Source organism: Podarcis filfolensis (genome assembly GCF_964270895.1).
Source record: "Podarcis filfolensis genome assembly, chromosome: 1".
In the NCBI taxonomy this organism is placed as follows: Eukaryota; Metazoa; Chordata; class Lepidosauria; order Squamata; family Lacertidae; genus Podarcis; species Podarcis filfolensis.
Genome location: NC_139604.1, coordinates 94,240,075 through 94,256,264, shown reverse-complemented (window position 1 = coordinate 94,256,264; position 16,190 = coordinate 94,240,075). Strand labels below are relative to the sequence as shown.

The following is a 16,190-nucleotide window of genomic DNA, read 5'->3' as shown; positions in this document are numbered from 1 at the left end:
GTCCGTTCAGCACCAGCATCATTACAGCTTACCTGGATTACAGGGCTGGGCTGGGGCAGGGAGAAAGAGAGGGCAGGGCAGGGCAGGGCAAACCCAATAGCAGGAGCTCTGCTGTGCCTGTGCATCCCCAACACCATCCAGGTAAGTTGAATGGGTGCCAGTTTCAGGGGTCCAGCACACCAGCTGCTATGGACCACACATTATACAAACTGAGAGCTTGACAGTAGATTGGCTCTTTTTATATTTGTAGGGCTGCTGGGTTTGAGCTAAAAGGAAACTTCTCTTGCAGCGCTATTTTTTCACTGTGGCCCACAGGATGATCTGCCAAAGTGGAGCAGGTATTCAGCCGGGAAGCCTTGCGGCACATGGTGCTTGACCTCTTCCTTTGATGAAAGTAGTTGCTAATGTGGAGTCGGAACTTGTTGTGGAGGGAGGCATAGATGAACGGATTGAAGCACGCAGAACTCATGGCAACCACATGACAGGACACTTGAATGACGTTGACATATCTCTTGTCTAGGACGACAAACTCCTCGTCTATATCTATGATCAGATTAACCACCTGAAGAGGGAGCCAGCAACAGGCAAAGCACATGACAGAGATGACGAGGATCCGGAAAGTCTTTTGCTTCTTTTTAGTCCATTTCTCTTGGCCGTGGTAGGCAGCCCCTGGGACGCTCCTGTTCTGGAGGCGATAAGTAATGGCGCAGTAGGAGATGGAGACGGCAGAGAGCGGGAGCATGTAGGACAAGAGGAGCATCAAGCAAGAGTACAGCCACCTCTCGGTCTTGTGGTGCTTCCAGAATTCTTCGCAGATGATCATGTCGTGGCCAATGCTGTTGAGATCCAGGTAATGGGTGTGCATGGATGTGGGGACTGAGACCACGATAGAGAGCAACCAAATGAAGGCCACAATGTAGGCACAGGACTTGCATCTGACCCTTTTGCGAATGGGGTAAGCGACGACAATATACCGGTCCACAGCGATAGCAGTGAGGGAGAGGACGGACACAAACACAGTGGCCACTTGCATGAGGGTGACAAAGTAGCACATGAACATCCCAAAGAGCCAACCGCGAATCTCAAACGCGTACGAGGCAGTCAGCGGGACACAGAAAATGCACATGACCAGATCAGCGGCTGCCAAGTTCCCAATGAGGAAATTGGTGGTGCAGTGCAACTTTTTGGTGGTACCAATGAGGAGGAGGAGGAGAAAGTTCCCCGTGCAGGCCACCGTCACCAGGATGGCGTAGAGAGGAATGAAGAGTGGCTTCAGTTCAAAGAGAAGGTCCAGGCCTGTGAAAACGGGAGCTGAGCTATTGGAGCAGGAGTCGTTGAGGAGCTGGTTGTCCACTGCCATGTTGGTTTTCCCTTGTGACGATGCTTCTGCAATAAGATAGAAAGGAAAGTTAGGTGGGAGGGGGAATTTATGAGATGTGGGGGACTGTTACATTCATAGCCAATCTGCACACAGAATTATTCTCCCCACAGTTCCCAGTATGTTAAATATCACTGGGAAATGGGGATAAGTTGTAGGTAAAGGTATAGGTAGAGGAGCTTTCCTCAGTCTGGTGCCCCCCAGACATTCTGGAGTAAAACTCCCATCAGAGCATGCAAAATGTCTGTATAACACCAAGTTTGGGAAGACTGTAGCAGCATGTGGCAAAGGGATGTGAATGCCATGCCTAAACTTCCAGTCCCTATCTTTAAAATCCCTGCACATCTTAGCCTTCATCTTCTATCACCCTTAGCACCTCCCACTCTTCATAATGCATCCCTTAGAAGTCCTGAGAGCCAGTGTGGTGTACTGGTTAAGAGCGGTAGACTCGTAATCTGGGGAACCGGGTTCGCGTCTCCGCTCCTCCACATGCATCTGCTGGGTGACCTTGGGCCAGTCACACTTCTTTGAAGTCTCTCAGCCCCACTCACCTCACAGAGTGTTTGTTGTGGGGGAGGAAGGGAAAGGAGAATGTTAGCCGCTTTGAGACTCCTTAAAGGGAGTGAAAGGCAGGATATCAAATCCAAACTCTTCTTCTTCTTCTTCTTCTTCTTCTTCTTCTTCTTCTTCTTCTTCTTCTTCTTCTTCTTCTTCTTCTTCTTCCAAGCAGATCACATTTCATTGCGCCTCTTCTAAGTTTATTCCCTGCTCCTCAGGCATCTTTACCTTAAGCACTTTTCCTCCCAAAGCTATGGAGTCCTTCGGGAATTCTTATTTGCAACTGTAAAAGTGTCCTTAACTTCTGTCTCTCCTCATCCTCTTTCTCCCGCCTACCATCTCCAATGGCTAATCCTGTGTTGCAAATCAATTTCAGGTTGAGACTTGTTTTGTATTTTATGTTTGAACGGTGATGGGCACCACAGCTGGTCTTTTAAAAATAAACACTAAATTGCAGGATTACTCCCATGATAGCAAATTAGAAAGTGGCACCCTTTCATGTCTTATTTGTAAAGCCTTATGTCATTTTATCTTTGCAGCAGCTTGCAGATACTGTTTGTCAGCTCCAGTAGTTCTTTAAGAGCGCTTATCCCGTGTCCTTCCTTATCTGAGCATTCACAGCATTGCATTGTAGCACCCCCAGTCCATCCACTCTCAGGACTTTAATCTCCTTTCTGCTATTCAGAACATGACCCTGGTCTTTTATTTGCCATGCTCTTGGGCTATGTCATGGCCGTGCACAGTTTACAACTGGGAGAATAAGAAGAAATGAACATAGGCTAATGGAAAGAGCGTTTTCATTTGGCAGTGGCTGATGTCCACTGATGACATAGAATCTCTTGAGGCAAGAAACGTGTTGGCTGGAAAGAGCTTTCTTCATTAGTCCCACCACCCCCTGCCGCCCTTGATACAGTGTGTCTTTTTTAAAGGAAGTTCACATGGTGCCTACTGTGATGCACTTTAGCCACCAGTCAAGGGTATTTTAGTTTCCCCAGGCTTCTATTCCACTTGAACTTCTCCCTTTTTAAACAGTTGAACTCAGCTGTTGTTGCTGTGTTTGATGCATTTTGCGGGTGCTAGCTCTGTGTGCATGTGTGTGAGATAGTTATGTTACATATTCATATTATTTGTCACCTTAGGACCTCTTGGGAGTTGAAGGTGCAGGGTACAAATGTATTAAAGTCAATAAGTACTGGTTTCAAGATATTGCTGAAGAGCAGTGTTAGAAACTGAGATATGAAAGCTAGGAGCTAAAATGTCACCTTAAACCTAGGTTATGGGCACAACAACAGAATGTCTAGGCACACTTTTTTAATATAACAATAATACAAAGCAGAAAATGAATGAACTGCAGCTAAAATATTATGTTCATTTTTCACATGGTCCGGTCCTTCCCCTGCCCACTCCCCTAATATTCTTAAGAGGGTCTCTTCTCCAGTCTTCAGAGAGTAGCTGGAAGTGGGGAGGCAGAAAAAGGTCCTCGTTTCCTTCCACTCTGCAGTTTTAATCTGAAATCTTAGATGCAGTACTGCGCCCAGAGCTCAGAAACTGCTCACACTAATGAAATTCCCTGTTTCAAAATGCACCTAGAACAATGGGAGTTTCGAACACTGCTGAAGAACTACCTGACCTGTGCTCCCAATTTCTCCATGTCTTCTGTACCACGTTCAGATGCTCTGTAGTTAGTCATCATGTTGCTGCAGCACAACCCCCCTGTCTAGCTTTTAAAAGCTCTCTTCAGCCAATTCCATTGTGCCTTCTTCTCCCATATCCTGAAAGTCTCTTGCTCTCCAAACCCCCCCCCCCCTGCTCATTTCCACTTGCTGATGCATGTGCCTGAAATCCCCTTCTCAGCATAACACCTCCCTCCCTCCCTCCCTCCCTCTCTCTCTCTCTCTCTCTCTCTCTCTCTCTCTCTCTCTCTCCCTCTCTCTCCCTCTCTCTCTCTCCCTCTCTCTCTCTCTCTCTCTCTCCCTCCCTCCCTCCTTCCCTCTCTCCCTCCCCGCCAGGTCAAACCCTTTCTTAATACTCACCTTTTCCTATGAAGCCTTTGGCTTAACCCCTTGGTCTTCATTAAATGTGCATTCATACATGATGGCCTGTGTGCACATAAACAAATGACACCAGCAATGTCAATAGTGTCACTTGTATGGATTTAACAAGAATTAGACTGAATTTACAAAGGCTGCTTCTCCCCAATGACAACCTTCCATTTCCAGTTAATGTTACAACTATTCTACTGCCATCCGATATAAAATGAACTCTGCAATATGTAAAATAAAGGCATACACATCATCCTCATCCCATTTAACTGTATTGCTTATTCTCCCCCCCCCCTTCCCTTGTTTCAACTACAATCAGTGCACCATTATGGGTACAGAGCAGACTCACAGAGAAACAAGGAGGGGCTGCCTTTGCACCATCCTAGTCCTTGCCTGGTCTGCTCTCCCAAGTCAGCAAGAGTGTGTGTGTGTGTGTGTGTGTGTGTGTGTGTGTGTGTTGCAATTGTTGCTTGATCTGTGTATCATCTGGTTACAGGTAAGGGTGTTTGTGCTATTTGTAACAGAAGTTAGTGTTTAATTTCTGCCGCTGGGGTTGAAGTGTGGTCCACTGCCCACCTTACTATAGCAACAGGCCGAGGGCTGACCCCCCAAAGGGGCTGACCCCAAAGGAAACCCTGGGGCAGGGGTGCGCAATGCTGCCAGTCAGGCTATAGAAATTGAAATATACTCGGAGTCAAGTGTGAATTTCATGCTCTTTATTCAGCTCATAGTAGCAATAAATGAATTTTCCCCCCAAACGTCTAGCTATATATACATTATTTACACAATGGGCCCCGTGTGATTGGCTAATTCCGGGCTGCTCCTGTAGGCCAATCAGGTTGCTGATTCACTTCATCCATGAGCCTGATTGGCTGCTTCTGCAGGTCAATCAGGTCACTGATTCACTTCCACCTGGAGCTGGATTGGGTGGCTCCTGCAGACCAGTCAGACTGCTGCATTCTGAATCCTATTGTTCTAGGATTCAGCTCTGTACATAACAGAAGTGTAGGCCAAGCACTGCATGGGACACTTTGGAGTGGGACAACTATTGGGCAGTTGCTTTGGGGGGAAGGTAGTGAAGAGGGCCATGGCGGGGCAGCTGCAAGCATTCTTGGAGGACACAGATTATTTAGATCCATTCCTATCAGGCCTGGCCATGGATCTGAGTCAACCTTGGTTGCCTTGATAGATGACCTTTGCAGATAGTGGGACGGGTGTGTGTGTGTATGACCTTGCTCCTCCTTCTTGATCTCTCCTTGACATTTGATAGCCATTGCTTGTGGTCTCCTCTTCGACCAGCTCTGGGGAACAGGACTCAGGGACACTGTATTGCAGTGGTTCCAATCCTATTTTCCAGACCAAATCTAGAGAGTAGCATTGGGAGAGCTTCTATATTTTGTTTACGGGTGATCCTTGCACCAGGCAAAACCATTTCCTTGAGTGGTTTAGGAGTTGGGACACTAATATACCAGAACTATAAGGGAAGGGGGTTATATATCCACAGTTTCCCACACCTGGTGAATAATACATTCCTGTTGATACACTTTCAAAATATTACTATCAGTTGGGAACATAAGGCATTCGCCTGCCTTCCACTGAGTCAGCCCATTGGTTCCTCTATTCCAGCATTGTCTACCTAGACCTTCCGGTGTCTCAAGCAAGAGTATTTCCTAGCTCCACCTGGAGTTTCCAGGGATTGAACCCAAAGTTCAGCAAAGTTCTTCTGAAGCTCTGCAAAGTACATCAAGAGATCTATCATTCGCTCAGTTGGACACTTCTGTCTTCAGTATGATTTCTCCTTTTATAACATTATTCAACACATGTTTTTATGTATGTCTTTACTCAATAGGGGCTCCATCCATAATGATCTAGGGTAGCCTGCTGTGTAGAAATGGGTGACAGATTGTATGGCCTCACCTTTGGAGCTCTGGCACCTTTTCATTTTGGTGTTAATTGGATTTGCCAATTAGCAGGATATAAATTGTACAAAGGCTTGAGGTCAAAAACCAGGAGGAAATGTAAACCAGTTTATCCTGACAGAGTTTTATCCTGCGGAAGGACTATCTAATAATCTCTAGTTAGGAGCAGCTCTTGGTTCAAAACAAACCAGATCAGTAGTTGGCATAACCAGAGCAATCTTCAGGGGCATCATTTCAGTTTTCAACTCGGGAGGGAAGATATTTCAATAGGGGGACAGTATTCACAGCCAGCTTTAAATGTCTCTTTCACTATATTCAATTTTAAACTGCAAATAAAAATCAGTGCATTTTGAGATTGTGTTGTAATTTCCATTTACATCTTGTCTGAGAAACAATCACACATGGACAAATAAAGCTGCCCTCCCTCCGTCTCTCCACACATAGCACGTTGTACCACTTCAAGATTGGTGCTATACCACACAACCAGTAACATAGAAATTGGGGGTGATAGCATTCATTGTTAGGGTCCAGGGACAGGGAAGGGGATACACAAATGGTGTGCTTTGGAGTGATGGTGAAAGCAGGGTGCTGATTCCTAGCACTGGCATTGTTGGCCAGATTGGAAGTGTCCTGCATGAATGACAAATTACCCCAGTCGGGGGTACAGCATGGAGATGGGGCTGCGGGGTGATGGCCCCGGGCACAGTTTTCTTGGGAGAGCTGCTCATGCCGCCCTGTCAGCCCTGTGTCGCTTTGCGAGGCAGAGATCTGATCTGAACGATTCTCCTGGCGAATCGTTCAGATCAGATCCCCACCTCGCAAAGCAGCTCGCGGCTGGTGCCATTCCGGAGGCATCAGCGGCAAGGGTTGAGGTGGCATGGCAGGCTCCTTTCACCTTCCATGCCCCACCCCCCTGGTGCACGCACATGCCCCTCCTGGGCACCAGCAAACCACGCTACACCACCGACCCCAGTAGCATCTGTGATTAGACAGGCCTATGTCTCCTTTGCATAGGAAGGAGAGGATACCAGCCACTGAACTTCTGAGACCACTACAAGGTAAGTGATACAGATATCCTTGTTGGGATTTGTGTGCTCACCAGCTGCATGATAGCAGCACATTATTTACATCATGTGATACTTCTGATGTTACTGAGCGTGAGACAGGATGTCCTACGCTGTTCTCAGGGTTGTGTTCTCAGTGTAACTTGAGACCTTCCTGTTGTTGCTGCAAAGGAGGAAGGAGTGAGTTGTACGGAGGCTGCTGAGAGAGCAGACATGATTTGTACTAGCTCTATGTACAGTGTACAGTCTGTGAATAAAGTACAATACTAGGCTACTTTCAGACTGTTTCTTTCTTCTGCTGAGATGCAAGGGGAAAGTGAGTGTGCATCTCTCAAGAGGGAGGTGTCGCTTATTACCGGTCTCCCTGGACTGAGCCAAGACCAGCCAGGGGCAGACCACCCGAGAGAGGCCTCAGAGGAGTCAGCCTTTCCTGGGGGGGGGGCTGCTTGCCAACAGTCCTGTGCAGTTCTATCATCACTGCTGCATTCTATAGCTGGCAGTTGCTTTCGGACATAACATGGATATTTCACCTCCTGCTTCCACAACATCTCTGATGGAATATCCTTGGAAAAGGTAGACACTCCTATCTCCAGTGACACCTGGGCCCTTCATTCAGTGAAGTTACCCAGCTGTGCACATGGTCTAGCTCACTCTGGTTTTACAATGTTCCCCTGCCAGCTTCGCTGATGTACCGGAGACCAGACATGAGCATATGGTGTAGGTAAGATCCTCCACTTTATAATTGTCAGCTTTATAATTGCCTCATTTTACAGCAGTTACATTGAAAACGGCTTATGCTGAACCTCAGATCCAATTACACTCTGATTGATGGCAACTCCTCTCTTCTCTTCTCTTTCTCTCTCAAACCTCTTGGTGCTTTTTCGGAGTGGTTTAGATTTTATTTCCCTTCTCTGGAAAAAAAAGGAAGTTGTTGTTTTGAAACTGAAAATCTTCTAGCATTTTTCATTTCTATGAAAAATTGTGTTCTTTGTCTTCCATTCACCAGAGATTGCAAGAAAATTCGCAGTTATCATCCCTATGAAATTGGCAAAATGCCCATACTCTTAAGATGAGCTGCTGAAATTGAAGATTTATTGGCAAGCTGTTGGTAGGTTTGAGAGTAAACCTATACTTATAGAATGGCTGTTGTATGGAAATTGGAGGGTAAATTAAGTTTAGATCCAGTTTCTATGTATAGTACAACCACCACCACCACTACGAATATGGATTGCTTCCTCCTCCTTGATGATCACTTGTAGCTGAGTAAGATTGTCTTCCATGAACATGGTCTTAACAGTGAGTCGATAAGTGACTGTGGAGGCCAATTCTGGATCCACACGTCCTTCCACAGTGAAGACATAGGTTTCCAGGCAGGAGTTGATCTTGGTGAAGGTTTGCCAAACCTGCCTTCCTTTTAGCATGTCTCTCCCTTTCGTCCTGAGTCTGAGCATCTTCAAAGTCCGTGATACCTTTGGTAAAGGCTGTTCTCCAACTGGAGCACTCGCAGGGCAGTGTTCCCAATTGTCAGTCTTTATACTACAATTTTTGGGATTTGCCTTGAGAGAGTCTTTAAGCCTCTTTTGTTGACCACCAGCATTACGCGTTTCATTTTTAAGTTCGGAATAGAGTAGTTGCTTTGGAAGACAATAATCAGGCATCCGAGCAACATGACCAGTCCAACGAAGTTGATGTTGAAGAATCATTGCTTCAACACTGGTGATCTTTGCTTCTTCCAGTACACTGGCATTAGTTCACCTGTCTTCCCAAGTGATGTGTAATTTTTTTCACAGACACCCACCCCACGCACGCTCCTCCCCCCTCCAGTGACAATGGGTAGATCACTGCCAGTTTTTTTATACCTGGAGAAGATCACAGTCTGTTGGGAGTTGGATATGCCTGAATAGGGCATAGTCAGATGATGAGCTTAGTCTCCAAACCTGTCAAGCCCTGCATGACACAAGAGGGTTATCCAGATTGAACAATGCATAGTCTATTCAATACCAGAGGGGTAAAGGTGGGGGAACACATTGTGAGTGCTTAACACTGGGATATTTAAAGGTCTAGCAACCTATATTTCCCATGCTTTGCAAATGCTACATGTATTTCAGTTTTAAACTCTGCTGGAGGTTCTTTTGGCTAGAGAGTGAGTCAACCCCACACTTTTGGAATTCAGGCAGTCTGCTGTTTTGTTTAGTAGTTTCTCACACACAAAGGACTTCAGAATTTATTGGTATTCACCAGTTCTTTCCCAACACCCCTAAACTACTCTACTGCCTTCAGGTTTTGTGAAGGACACTATCCCATGACCAGTTTTGAAGAAAGATCTGACGGCCACTGTGGTTGGCGCCTGTTTGGGAAATGGGGATGGGTGGAAGGTATCTTGTTCTTTTCCTCACAGACAGCGGCATTTCCCCCTGTCTGTTGGGAAACTGTGTACGTGCAGCTACTCACACAGTCTCAATTAAGGTTTAGCAGACAGCCAGAAGGCAATCTGAAGGAGTAAGTCTGCCTGGTGATAACAAAGGCATGGAGACATCTCCCTGATTGGTCAAGCTCTTTCAAAGGAGTGATAATTAATGGCCTACTGACTGGAATGTGTTAGTTCAGAGTTCAGTAGTTCAGTTGTTCTGTGTCAGTGTAGGAGTTGTGAGTCGTGTATCAGAGAGCTAGCTAAAGATCTGTGTTCTGTTCCTGTAAATAGTCCACTGTATATAATAAACACCTAACTACAAGTTCCTGGTTCCTGCTTCGTCTATCCTGTCTGCAGCCAAGTTGCCAATTGCTTCCGTGGATTCTGCGTTTACTCTGCTAGGTCTGGCTAAGGTCCTGCAACTAGTCAGAAAGTTGTGAAACACCAAATAGGTTTTACCAATACCTTCTTGAGCAAAACTGTCTTCCAAGCCATCTGGGAGGCTACTGGGAGGCAGTCCTGTTTAGGGAAGTTTTTAATGTTTGATGCTGTATTGTTTTTAATATTCGGTTGGAAGCCTCCCGGAGTGGCTGGGGAACCCAGCCACATGGGTGGGGTATAAATAATAAATAATAATAATAATAATAATAATAATAATAATAATAATAATTATTATTATTATTATTATTATTATTATTACTGTGTCACACTGAGAATTTGGAAAGCACAGCCTTCAGCATAACCAATGGATTAAAGAGGGAGGGGACACAGCAATCCCAACAGCAGTTGATTCAAGAATAACATTTCCCACCTACAAAATATTGTGACCTGAATGAGAATCCTCACAGCGGAAACCTGTACAGAGCCAAAATAAGGGTCTAGCACCACAAATGAAGAACCACCATGTACGTTTATGGGGGTGGGGAAGAGAATTATTGCGTAAATAAAGCCATCAATAAAGCAACCACACACACACCCATCCCTGTGTGACTAGTTACTCTTTGAATAATAGCTTGTAAAATTCAGGTTTTAGATTCCACATGATAAATGCCAGAATGCTTTTTTGGTGGGTAAAGGTAAAGGTGCCCCTGACCATTAGGTCCAGTCGTGGATGACTCTGGGGTTGCAGCGTTCATCTCACTCTATAGGCCGAGGGAGCCGGCGTTTGCCCGCAGACAGTTTCCGGGTCATGTGGCCAACATGACTAAGCCACTTCTGGCAAACCAGAGCAGTGCATGGAAACGCTGTTTACCTTCCCGCTGGAACGGTACCTATTTATCTACTTGCACTTTGATGTGCTTTCAAACTGCTAGGTTGGTAGGAGCTAGGATCGAACAACGGGAGCTCACCCCGTTGCGGGGATTCAAACTGCTGACCTTCTGATCGGCAAGCCCTAGGCTCTGTGGTTTGATCCACAGTGCCACCTATGTCCTTTCTTGGTGGGTAAAGGTAAAGGTACCCCTGACCGTTAAGTCCAGTCGCGGACAACTCTGGCGTTGTGTGCTCATCTCGCTCTGTAGGCCAAGGGAGCCGGCATTTGTCTGCAGACAGCTTCCGGATCATGTGGCCAGCATGACTAAGCTGCTTCTGGCGAACCAGAGCAGCGCATGGAAATGCCATTTACATTCCCGCCAGAGCAGTACCTATTTATCTACTTGCACTTTGACATGCTTTCGAATTGCTAGGTTGGCAGGAGCTAGGACCGAGCAACAGGTAGGTGTAAGCAAAACAGGAAAAAACAAATTGCCTCAGAAAACAGCAGTGAGGTTGTCATCCTAAATCCATTTGCATCATTTCTCTGGGTGTGACTGGACTCCAGGGACTGACTACAACTCGGATTAGTAGCTCTCTGCCAAGAAGGTACAATATGAAATAAAGCTGAGGATCTGCCAATGGATAATTTGGAGTATTCCATATCTTGCCACAAGGAGGAGCAAAATGTCCACTGAAAGAAAAGCACTGGGGAACTGATTCTTTTCACAGGGAATAGTGAGTTGTATTCACTATCCAAAGCTTTGCAGAGGAAGAAAACTCCCAGCCTATGCCAATGAATTATGCATTATGCTGATGTTTTCCATCTGGGGGGAAATTGGAAATGTGTGAATGGTTTTTAATAGGCACTCTAATAAGCAGTGGCTTCTTTACATAGCCAGGGATAGCATGAATCCCATAATAGATCTGCTTGCCGGCTCCTTCCGAATCTTCCCCCCATCCCACTCCTGATGTCAGCACTCTGCTCCTGGGGGTGGTGAGTGCAACACTGGAAGGGGATCAGACCAATTCTGCAAAGTGAAGCAGAAGAGGGTCTGATTGTAAGAGGGGCTTATGGAAGGAATTCCACATGGAAACAGTTCCAATAAAGGGTGAGGGATTGGTGAAATGTGGGGAGGACTTCTATGAGGGAAGAGCATGAGCATGGCCAATAAGCACACATGTTGTGGGAGGAAGAGATTTTCCATGCATGTGAGCAAGAAACCAAACCTTTGTTTTTTTCACTGCAATACATTTTCTTAACATTCTTTGCTGTTTCCTACATCCAGATTGGTCCTGTTCAGTAGTGAATTCTGAGCAGATTGACTGGATGAGGATGACAAGAGTTTACAGTGCAATCCTAAGCATGTTCACTCAGAAGAAGCTCCTGCTGAGTTCAATAGGACTTACTTTCTAGAAAGAATGCTTGGGACTGTATTTTCCATGGGTAAGTCCTACATTTGTGTTGACCACATGCTAATGCAAGCAAAACCCAATCTAACATCTCTACTGGCTTAAATGTGCAGTTTTACTTCCATGTTCCATCCGGCATCGGTGATGTTCTCACATTCCACATCAGCAACAATCAGTACATCAATGTGAGATGCTTTTGGATATCTGGTATGGAAACACTATAAGTAGCATGCCTCCTCTTGTAAGCAGCTTAGCTCATTTCTTTTCCTTCCCTCAGTCAAGCAGAAACATGAGTGTGTTAGCTCCTGTGTTTGAATGGGAAAGGGTTTTTGCAGGGAGTTCTCCTGGTATCTGCTTACGTAGGATCAATAAAATGTGTGTTGCTGTTACTTCTGTTGTCCTGCCCCTTCTGTGTGCTGCAAAATGTACAAGGAATCAAAGAAGCTGCCAAAGCAGATTTGCTTCATGTGTTATATTCAAATTACGCATGGGCTGGATTTAGGTTTGATGAGGCCCTAAGCTACTGAAGGTAATGGGGCCCTTTATATGTCCAGCTGTTCTTTGTCAACAACAAATTGTCACTGTTTTTTATGGTAATTTATGAACTTAATAGGTCTCTAAAGCCATTTGCACATAACAATATATATATATATATATATATATATATATATATATATATATATATATTATCATAAAATACATATTTTATGTAGGCACCCTATATATAGAAATGAGCAAACCAGTGATATTTTAGGGAGCAGGCTAGCAGGTGGGGCCCATTACTTACATCACAGGAGCCTACACAACGCAAAACACTATTGCTGTATGTAGGTTTTATTTTATTTGTTTTTTATCTTATATTTTGGAAATGTACATCCAGGTGTTTTTTCCTTTAATTCTTTTTGGGGGCCCCCAGGAGAATGGGGCCCTAAGCTATAGCTTGTTTAGCTTATACTGGCACTGCATGGAAGATACTGTACATAGGAACTAACACCCAAATTGCACATGTACTATAATCCAACATGTGAGGGCTTTAAAAATATGTATGTATTGGAAGCCATAGCTGCGTAGCAGACAAACAATCTATATCTATATACCAAGATAGGACTATCACATGCTAATATCTACAGATATGTTTCATAGTTATTCCTACTTGGAAGTACTTTCTGTGCAGGAATTGTGTGACTATCAAAGTGGCCCTGAGTTCCATTAATTATTTGCTCACAGTTGAAGTTGCTTGCATGGACATAAATGCAAGGATTACTCTTGCGTCTGCAGGAATCTAACCAAACTACACAAATCCTCTTAAGGTACTGACTAAGATGAATGCTTCAAACATGACACCAATGTTGTCTTGGGCTCCTTTGGCAGGAAAGGTTGGATATAAACTTAATAGATAAAATAAACATAAATGTGATAAAATAGTGTTTTGCCCTGATTTTAAACCCCCTCAGATTGCAGGTGGGTGTGATTGCAGAAAAGAAAAAAAAATGATGATTTGCCAACAAGAAGATGGACCACCTTGTTTCTGCTTCCCAGCTTGGTTCATCAGAATTCTTTTGTGCACAGCAACCTGTAAACATTTTACTTACATATGACCAAGGCAGAGTTCACTCAGCCTTCCATCAGTAAAACCAACTTTGTATTCTTACCACGTTGCTTGACCATTTCAAGGGCACTTGGAATAAAGATTGTGCTGTCTGTTAATAGATCCTGGATTGGAGCATATCTCTTTCCCTTCTGATTCACTGCTAGGGAGACCCAAGGCAGCCTCATGTAATTCACACACACACTTTGTCACCTGACGGTAGAAAGCTGCTGGGTAATTGCCCTTCTCATTTCAAAAGGTACTGTGCCAGCAGCATGACAAAAGAGGGCACAAAACCTATCAGGATCTGTAGAATGTTAATTAACATCACGACTTTTCCCAGTGCACTTTTTCTATAGAGAAAGCACTTCAGCTATAAGAGAAAGCAGGTAACCCACATGAGGTTTGGCCAATTCCAGCTGCTTAGCATGCAAGGCACAGCTGCTTAGTAGCAAGACACAACATGACAATAGGCACTTTCCTCCTGCATGGTAGTGTTTTCTGTGGAGGGAAAGTGTAAGGTGTGGTACAGCTCTTCACCCTTCACTCCCCAGCCCTCGCCACCAACGGGTGGGTACTTGTGCACTTGGCACAGAGGGCATGCAATAGGGATCTCCACAGGGGGTGCCTGGTTCTGTGCGCCTGGGGCAACAGCCCCCCTGCCCCCCCCACTATGCCACTGCTTGGAGGATTCAGAATACTTCGTGCTGGTGTAGCATAGTAGCTTGTACAAAAACAAGTGGGGCAGTGGCTCAGAGGCTGAGGCTGCATATACATGCCATACCTTTAAAGCACACTCAAAGCACACATATATGCAGGGCTTTTTTCAGCCAGAACTCACTGGAACTCAGTTCTGGCACCTCTCAGGTGGCTTCCATTGACACTCTTAAGAGAACAAGGAAGGTGTTCATGGTGAATTCTGGCACCTCATTTAAAAGGGTGGTGTGTGTCTTTAGCTACATTCAAGAGGTGCCAGACTCTAATCATTCCTCTTCCGCGAACTCACTAGGCGGCTGTAGTCAAGCCACACACTCACCAGCCTCATCAACCCCCCACAAAAACAACTACAGTATGGCGAATAATAATATTGACAAACCAGTGGTGAGAACAGGGCAATTTGCTTCTGTTCTAATAAGATGCTTGGCAATTCCCACCCACAGAATCCATTATTTTACTACAGATCTGACAGTCCATGATTCAGATTTCACCTCTGCCATGAACTCACCAGGTGGCCTTAGGCAACCTACTCTTTAACCCAGTAACGTCTCAGTCTGCAATATGGAGAATACTGACCTACCCTATAGGGGATTACAACTAGATAAGGCATGTGACGTAAGCACAATTAATAATTATCATCTATTATTGTTATTGAGGGATTTTGGGAGAGAGAGAGGTGTTTGAACCCCTCTCCCCTGCTCCCAAATAGGTGACTCCAAGGAACTTGAAACAGGCAACTTGAAACAATGAAGAGAGAATAGCTAAATGCCCCAGAGAGCCCCGGGAGAATTCGGGGCACTCACATTTGTTTGCTCTCTGAACTTCTGTGGTCTTCAGCGATAGTCTCACACACACCCAACCCTGCCGCGTTGCTCACTACTCACTTTCCGCTTTAATGAATCCCGGACACTTATCTCGATCCTCAGTCTAAGCTCAGGGCTGAGATTTTTGCGCACAGAGTCACGCTAGGGGGAAATTAGTTATAAAAATAAAAAAAGTAAATTTCCCAAACCTTTTCCTCCTGCCTTTAGGCTGCTGGCTCTTGCTTCTCCGCGAAGGAACACTTTAAATCCCCTTGAAGTAGAAGGAGAGCCACAACAAGTGGCTTTTCGGCAGGCGGTTAAGTGTTTTCTGTAGATCCGTCTGGAGCTGCTGCGAAGACGCGGTTTCTTAACAGTGTGTTAACAGTGTGTTGGCTGCTCCTCTCTCTGCCCCCCTTGTCTTTCCGCTAGATGTTTCAGAGAAGATTCAATAGCCTTCCTGGGCTGTGGGCTCGTCCCTTTGCTCCGCAGCATCGTCCAGGCTGGATCAAGAGAGCCCCACGGGGAGCTGTCCGCGCCTGGTGGTGCTAAAGCAACGCGCGCACTGGCTCTGACTTGCAAAGCGAGCCGCAGAAGCAGACCCTCGCCCCGCTCCGACCGCCGTCTTTTATTCAAATCAGCGAGCTCCTCTTCTCCTCCCACTTCATCCCCTTTGCATCAAATTTTATTCCGCCCTTACCGGAGAAGAAGGGTGCTTGCGGCGGCAAAGAGAGGTCGCCTGCTGTGATGACCTCTTCCTCCTGATCCACCAGCATTCACTTTAAATGACCTCGGTGGCTTTCCATCTATGCAGAAATTCCAAACGAAGCCTGAAAGCTCTTTCACGCCTAAAGCATCGAGATTTTAAACCCCACTGGTTTCTTTCTTAAAAAAAAAAGTTTTTATTTATGAAAAACAACCGAAGCACAACCAAAATTGCAAAACGTAGGAGCAGAGCAGTACAGAAGCCATGTTTTCCAAATAAGTAGAGAGCAGATATTGTGGAAAGATGCGAGCTGCAAAACACACGGTGAAAGCCAAATTTTGCAA

General features: G+C 45.4%; 1 protein-coding gene across 8 annotated transcripts; it reads right to left on the bottom strand.

Annotated features, from left to right (window-relative positions):
* Positions 1–222: 222 nt before the first annotated feature.
* Positions 223–15,721, bottom strand: LOC310764449 (prolactin-releasing peptide receptor-like). Of its 8 annotated transcripts, none has more exons than XM_083618417.1 (3): positions 15,353–15,721; positions 3,970–4,035; positions 223–1,386 (listed from the first exon to the last, which is right to left on the bottom strand). In XM_083618417.1, the coding sequence occupies exon 3, from the start codon at positions 1,358–1,360 to the stop codon at positions 239–241; it is 1,122 nt and encodes a 373-aa protein (XP_083474543.1). In that variant the 5' UTR covers positions 1,361–1,386; positions 3,970–4,035; positions 15,353–15,721; the 3' UTR covers positions 223–238. The 8 variants fall into 8 exon arrangements, with proteins under 8 accessions (XP_083474543.1, XP_083474547.1, XP_083474545.1 ...); XM_083618421.1 differs by having other exon boundaries at positions 223–1,371; XM_083618419.1 differs by lacking the exon at positions 15,353–15,721 and adding an exon at positions 15,144–15,181.
* Between the last annotated feature and the right edge of the window lie 469 nt (positions 15,722–16,190).

Bases quoted from the DNA above. Each gene is read 5' to 3' on its own strand.
- LOC310764449 (XM_083618416.1), bottom strand. From the start codon at position 13,584: ATGAACCAAGCTGGGAAGCAGAAACAAG. The intron at 1,387-13,556 runs GTGGTCCATCTT...ATCTTATTGCAG, and splicing joins AGCTGGGAAGCAGAAACAAG to AAGCATCGTCACAAGGGAAA.